The sequence below is a fragment of the Apium graveolens genome, chromosome 10, assembly GCF_009905375.1.
Source record: "Apium graveolens cultivar Ventura chromosome 10, ASM990537v1, whole genome shotgun sequence".
Taxonomy (NCBI): domain Eukaryota; kingdom Viridiplantae; phylum Streptophyta; class Magnoliopsida; order Apiales; family Apiaceae; genus Apium; species Apium graveolens.
The window spans coordinates 105855737-105863228 of NC_133656.1; the positions used below are offsets into that span (position 1 = coordinate 105855737).

A 7492-nucleotide genomic window follows, 5' to 3' on the forward strand; every position below is an offset into this window, starting at 1 on the left:
TTACACAAATTCTATGTATGTATTATACAAGAAATACGTACCAAACAGCCATTTTGTATGTTGATTATATATATAATAGGTAAATTCCCCTCACGTGCTATTATAATAATCTTCTACACTAATTATTATTTTTAACAAAACATGTGCAAGCTAAAATCTCAAAAATTACATACGCTGTATTTTGAAAGCATTTTAAATTATATTAATAATTATTTTTTTTGTTCATTTTAAATATTCGAGAACACTCCTGCAATCGAGAGCGAAAATACTTTAGTTATATACACAGGACCCTTGCTTTCCCTCAATTTTTAAACTAGGGAGCGAGGACAGAACCACTCCCCACAGCTAAAAAAAACTTGGGACTTTTAACACAAACCACTGTCCCAACAATTACAACTACTGCAACTTCCTAAATTTCACAGAAAAGAAATGAAGAAGCATAAGTTCATTTCTCTCCAACGACTCCACTACACAAACCCCAACTCAAATCTCAAACCAATCTCCTTCATTACAACCTCAACAAACAAATATAATGACGAAAAATTCATCTCAATCTTAAACAACATCGTACGAGGCAAGCAAAGCTGGAACCCACAATTCAACAATCCTTACATTTCCTCGTATTTAAAGCCTCATCATGTCGAAAAGGTTTTGATTCAAACCCTAGATAATTCTAGATTAGCTTTGCGTTTTTTTAATTTTTTAGGTTTACATCGTAATTTTAATCACTCGACGACGTCGTTTTGTATTTTGATTCATTCACTTGCTGTGTCTAATTTATACTGGCCTGCTTCGTCTATTCTACAAACGCTTTTCGGAAAGTGTTCGGCGGCGAGTGTGTTGTTTGATGAGTTTATGTGTGCGTATGATGTGGGTGGGTTTACGGAGAGTGTCGGGTTTGATTTGTTGATTCAGGGGTATTTGAGTAGTAGGAGAGTGTTGGACGGGGTTACGATTGTTAGAGGGATGATGGAGTGTGGGTTGGTTCCGGAGGTGAGGACAATTAGTGGTGTGTTGAATGGGTTGGTTAGGGTTAAGCGGTTTGAGATGGCGGTTGTGGTTTTTGATGAGGTTGTTGGAATGGGGCTACGGGCGGATGCGTATATGTATAATGCGGTTATTAGGGCGTTGTGTGAGTTGAAGGATTTTGATGAAGTGAATCGGATGATTAGTAGGATGGAGCGTAGTGGGTGTGAATTGAGTGTTGTTACGTATAATGTGGTGATTCACGGGCTTTGTACAAGTGGCAGGGGTATTGAGGGGATGAAAGTGAAGAGTTTGTTGGGTGAGAAGGGATTGGAAGCGGATGTTGTTACGTATTGTACTTTGGTTTTGGGGTTGTGTAGAGTTAAGGAGTTTGGTACTGGTAGAGAGTTGATGAAGGAAATGATTGGTTTAGGGTTTGTTCCTAGTGAAGCAGCTGTTTCAAGTCTTGTTGAGGGGTTGAGGAAGAATGGTGATGTTGATGCTGCTTATGATGTGATAAGTATAGCGGGGAGAGTGGGTGCTGTTCCAAACTTGTTTGTTTATAATGCATTGATCAATACTTTGTGCAAAGATGGAAGACTGGAAGAAGCGGGAGTACTTTATAGGGATATGTATTTGAAGGAATTGTTTCCTAATGACATAACCTATTCTATTCTCATTGATGCATTTTGTAGAAGGGGAAAACTGGACGCTGCCCTGATTTTCTTTGCTAAAATGAATGTTGCAGGAGTTAAAGCGACGGTTTATCCATACAATTCTCTGATTAGTGGGCATTGCAATTTTGGAAAGCTTAGTACATCACTGACTTTCTTCAGTAAGATGATTAGTAAGGGACTGGTTCCATGTGTTGTGACTTATACAGCTTTGATATCAGGATACTGTAAAGATAAACAAGTGCAGAAAGCTTTTAGGCTCTACCATGAGATGACGGGAAAAGGAATTTCACCAAATACTTATACCTTCACTGCACTTATATCTGGTCTTTGCCGTGCAAACATGATGGCGGAAGCTAGTAAGTTGTTCGATGAAATGGTGCAAATTGTTGTTCCCAACAATGTTACATACAATGTCATGATTGAAGGATACTGTAGGGAAGGTAACACAGTAAAAGCATTCACATTGCTTGATGAAATGATGGAAAAGGGTCTTGTACCAGACACATATACTTATAGGTCTCTTATAAGTGGCCTTTGTTTGACTGGTAGGGTGTCTGAAGCAAAAGAATTTATGGATGACCTTCATAAAGAACAAAAGAAGTTGAATGAGATTTGTTTTAGCACCCTTTTGCATGGTTATTGCAAGGAAGGGAGGGTAGAGGATGCATTAAAAACTTGCTCTGAGATGGTTAAAAGAGGAGTTCCCATGGATGTTGTTTGTTATGCTGTATTAATATATGGAGTTCTTAATCAAAATGATACCACAAAAATGTTAGAGTTTTTGAAGGAGATGCATTTTGTGGGTCTGAGACCTGACAATGTAATTTATACTAATATAATTGATGCGCACTGTAAAGGCGGAGATCTTAAAAAGGCATTTGGATGCTGGAATATAATGGTGAATGAAGGATGCCTTCCAAATATTGTGACTTATACCGTGATAATAAATGGCTTGTGCAAGGCAGGGCTTGCAGATAAAGCCGAGTTGCTTTGCAAGGAAATGATGGTTAGCAAGTATATACCGAATCATGTTACTTATGGTTGTTTATTAGACCATCTCACGAGAGAAGGTTACATTGAGAGAGCTCTACAGTTGCACAACACAATGCTTAAAGGGTTTCTAGCTAACACTGTTACGTACAACATGTTGATTCGTGGTTTCTGCAAGCTGGGCAGAGTTCAGGAAGCATCCCAATTGTTATTTGAGATGACAAGTAAATATATTTTACCAGACTGTGTAAGCTATTCTACAGTCATTTATGAATTCTGTAAAAGAGGTGATTTAAAGGTGGCTATAAGACTGTGGAACTCTATGCTTGAAAAGGGTTTGCAGCCTGATATACTGGCATACAAATTCTTGATACATGGGTGTTGCGTTTCTGGGGAACTAACTAAGGCTTATGAATTGCGAGATGACATGACAAAAAGAGGTCTCAAGCCAAATCGGGGTATATATAATACTATTATTCAAGGTATCTGCTCTAACCGTTCCAAGCTATTAACTGGTAGTTAGTATCATCCAAACAAGCAAGGAATTGATGTTTCAGAAACAAAAATAATCGTAGCTCTAATTTAGGGAGTGCCATAATGATCATTATTGCCATTTTTAAGATTGTTAGGAAATCATTTGATTCTGAACATTAATTCATATATGTATGTAAATCACTGTAGGAAATGTACAATATTACTTTAGGATGGCTTTACTAAGCATGAAAAATGCTTCCAACAGATAGATAGATAAAGGGGGAAGTATGCTATTAGAGTGTACCCCACTCTTTTTTGACAGTTCGCAGATACAGTTGTAATAGTTTCTTATCTTTAGCAATAGAAATCACTGAATACATACGGTAGCCTGGTTTATGATAAATGCCCTCTGATGATATACATTTTATCATGGTGCTATTAATATCTTGCATTCTATCTGGTAAATATTTTTGTATCAGCATTTTGCTTTTATGAGTTAGCAATTGTGCTTGCTTAGTTGCTGGTTAACACATTGATTATGGATTTACGTTATGGGACTATGTTTTATCTCTTTAATATCTATAGTATGTTAAAAACTAGCTACAATGAGGTTATTGGTCATAACAGCACAGCATGAGCCTCCTGTTGAAGCTTCAGGCTTAGCTGTGTGCACATGTATTCTGGGGTCATGGTCAAGTGACTTGGTCAAGTGACTTGTACGTGTACCCGGTACATTTGGTCATTCGTAGAGGTACACGTGACCACAGTTTATCAGTATGTCCGTCAGATTCAGTTTTTCTTTTACTTGGTCTTTTTTCCTGATAAAACCCGTTTAGCAAGTTGTAATATATTGATTCAGAAGGTTCCTACAGATAAAAAATACTCCCTCCGTTTTGTTTTATAGGGCGTTTTAAAGTTTTATATTTGTTTCAAAATATAGGTCGTTCTCGCTTTCCAAGTGTAGGTGACTTTTTTCCAAGGTCACTCTTATTTACTGTTTTTGTTTTTCACGAGTCCATGCACCTAGGAACACTAAATGTCTCATTTTAGTGTTTTACATTTAATCTTTATATATATACATGAACATTATTTTTACTAAAAACTAGTGCTAGTATATTTATTATGCACGGATAGTAAAAAGAGTAAATCAAGGTTGATGAGTAAAATAAGAATACTATCAGTATTAATGAAGTTCCCTAATCTTGGTGAAAATCCTAGAACGTCCTATAAAACAAAACGGAGGGAGTATTCACGAAGAGACATGTGAGCTACTATGTGTACTGTCGTCTTTGGAGATTAATTTGTTAGTTGTGACCTTAAGTTGGCTGACCGGTATGACAGTCTTCAAGGAACACTTGTTGCAGTTTGTTTGGAAACGTATAACCAGACAATGAAACCCGATCATGGACTCTTACTCGTTCAGTTTTCATTTCATGTTTCTGTTATTTCACATAGGCGGCAGTACAAATTTCTAATGGAGGAACCTTGACTATGAGACAGTTTAGTGCAAGTCCTCGTCAAGTGATGTATTTCGAGGTCAATTTCTAAGGTTTTGTTTCTTACTTTGAGGTACCCAAATTAGGTATTATCAGTAACTGTGACCTTTTCTGAAATCTCTTGAATATAATTTGCTTGTTGCTGTTGGACCCCAAGTTTTCTTCTTTATTATTATTATTATTATTTTTTTCTATCCTGGTGACTTAAGTTATTAAAAGATGTCAAGTACATAAACTTTTAATGTCTGAGATTTGTGCTCTAGATGTATACCTGTGGGTATAAATCAAATAGGTTAGACACTTTAACTATTGGTGTTGTGTGCTCTGTGAGATGCTACTTCATTTGCTTGCATATTCGTTATAGTAAGGAAACAAAGAAAACTAGTAGATGGGGTAAACAAATTCTTTTTTTATTTATTTTTCTGCCAACAAGCTAATAATAATCCTAATAATCTATTTATCTATTATAATTATAATCATATTCTTAGTTTTATATATATTTTTATGAGATCAAGAGCTTGTTTGGTTGACAAATGAATGCCTAGGGCTAGAAATGCCCAGGAAGTCCAACTTCCTAGTTAGTATGCAAAAGTAAATGTGTTTGTTTAACAAAATAGTTAGTGTAACTTCTTTGGAAGTGTGAATTTTAATGGAATATGGAAAGTTGCTTACCCATTCCCTCTTGGTTACTTGCACGTCCTGGAAGTTACCTTCCTCCATGCCAACCAACCATATAATATTTTGTACTACCTAGGTTTCTCACGTATAAATTATATACTAAGGAAGTAGAGCTTCCTATGTGAAGTTAATACCTCTATGTAACCAAACAGGCACTAAAACATATAGTGAGAGAAGTTATCAATTATAACAATCTCACAGAAATTAACCAAGAAGATGATTGAAATTAAGTTTTATGAAACAATAGTCATTTAAATTTAGAGTAAATGAGGTAGTAGTCCAGGGATTATAATCCCTTGTAACAAACCTGGCCAATGGTTGGTAAACCTGGCCATATGTTGGTTGGTTTACTTGTTCTCTTTTTTATTTTACCAAGTTATAGACCAGGAGGTCCTACGAATCTCCTTGGCTGTAAGCTGCTGGTATAGATTGTGAAGATACTTTGGCTGCATTGGATTTCTGGTTGGCTGAAAGGTATGACTCTGCAATTAATGTTTTTTGGTTGAAATCTAGAAGGACCTTTTGTTTCATTGTGTTCAAGATTTAGGAAAAGCGAAAGGTCATTAGGGATGGCAAATTAATCCGATCTGACGGATATCCGATCTGAAACCCGAAATTTTGGATATACCGAACCCAAAATTTTGGATTTGGATTTGGATTTCAACTATACCGAACCGATACCCGATCTGAAATCCGAAATCCGAAATCCAATTTAAACCCGATTCAAACCCGAAATCCGAGTAATATCTGACATGTTTATTATAGATTATATGTAATTTAATATGTAATACAAATAATTTACATAGTTTTCTTGTATTATTTGAGTAATATAACTTTTTATTTCAAAATCAGCTTTTATTATATAAGATGTACTTTATGTATATTTATAAAAATAATAATGTGTGATGAAATACTAAATATTATGTTATCAACATATCTTAAATATTATTCACCATGTCAACCTGTGCAATGTAATGTTTTTAACTACTTATTTTTTTAAAATATTTTAATTTTAGCTATCATATAAATGTGATTAATAGTATTTTTATCTATAAATAATGTGTTTAACTACTTATAAGTTAATTACTTATTCGTCAATTTGGATACCCGAAAAATACCCGATCCGATCCGAAACCCGACAGATTTGGATTTGGATTACCCGAAAATATTTGGATTTGGATTTTACAGTAACCGATCTGAACCCGACCCGTTGTCATCCTTAAAGGTGGAGTGTGGCTTTGCAAGCCAGCAGAGAGCTTTGATAATTTTACTGCCAGCTGTCTTGTTAGAAGAGTGTGGTTATTCAGTATGTGGCAATGATTGAGAGTAGAGAATTTTAAAAAAAAATCATGCGATTCTACATTGCCCGGTAAATTTCAATTTAAAACTCACGCCCTCTTTTAAATAATTTAATTTCCTTTTGATTCAGTTGTTATCTTAACCTACTACTGTTGTCTGGGATCGTTTTCTATATCTGATAACCCTAAAGAGGGAAGGCACACAAATATATAAATCATAAAATATGATTTTATAATTTCTCTACAATCCATAACAATTTACACATAACAGTTATTTCTATATATTTAAGTTTTCTATCATATTAATCGCATACCAAATAAGCAAAATCATTTAAACAATTATAGAGTTGATGAATCAAGAACAGCTCACCGGAGTCCCTGGTGAATGCTATGCCCTATTTCGACTTTCCCGTCATCTTGGGCTCTGCAATTTCAGGCGTCTCAACGGACTATTTACCGTTCCTTACTTCTTCATCTTTATAATTATTTTAATAGTAGATATTTATTAGGTACTCGATCTATATGAATTTCAGCTTAAATATATATATAAACTGTATGTTATCTTGTTATAGATTGCAGAGGTGAGGTTTTTAGCTTGCCATTAATGTATATAGAAAAGAAATTTGTATAATAAAGCTCAGAGAGAAAACAACTAAGCAAGTGATGGATTTTTTAAACCGATAACAATACTGATGCCTCTTTGGTTACAATTCTCCTCTTTTATAGAGGTAGAGTTTTCTATTACATGATATGTTTTTCCGACATAATATTCCTTCTCTTTCCTTCTTTTTCTTTCATCCCTTCCTTTTTCTGTTGTTTTGTCTTCTGTTTCCACTTTTATAACTTTTTCTTCTGTCAACTTTTGCAACTTTTGCAACTTTTTCTTCTGTCGTCTTTTTCAACTTTGTAATTT

The 7492-nt window shown here is 35.0% G+C and overlaps 1 protein-coding gene across 1 annotated transcript; it reads left to right on the forward strand.

Moving 5' to 3' along the window:
- The first annotated feature begins 327 nt into the window (after positions 1 to 327).
- Positions 328 to 3521, forward strand: LOC141693518 (uncharacterized). Its single transcript, XM_074498650.1, has one exon. The coding sequence runs from the start codon at positions 430 to 432 to the stop codon at positions 3154 to 3156; it is 2727 nt and encodes a 908-aa protein (XP_074354751.1). The 5' UTR covers positions 328 to 429; the 3' UTR covers positions 3157 to 3521.
- Positions 3522 to 7492: the final 3971 nt, after the last annotated feature.

Excerpts from the sequence above, each read along its gene's own strand:
- LOC141693518 (XM_074498650.1), top strand. The coding sequence starts at position 430 with ATGAAGAAGCATAAGTTCATTTCTCTCCAACGACTCCACTACACAAAC.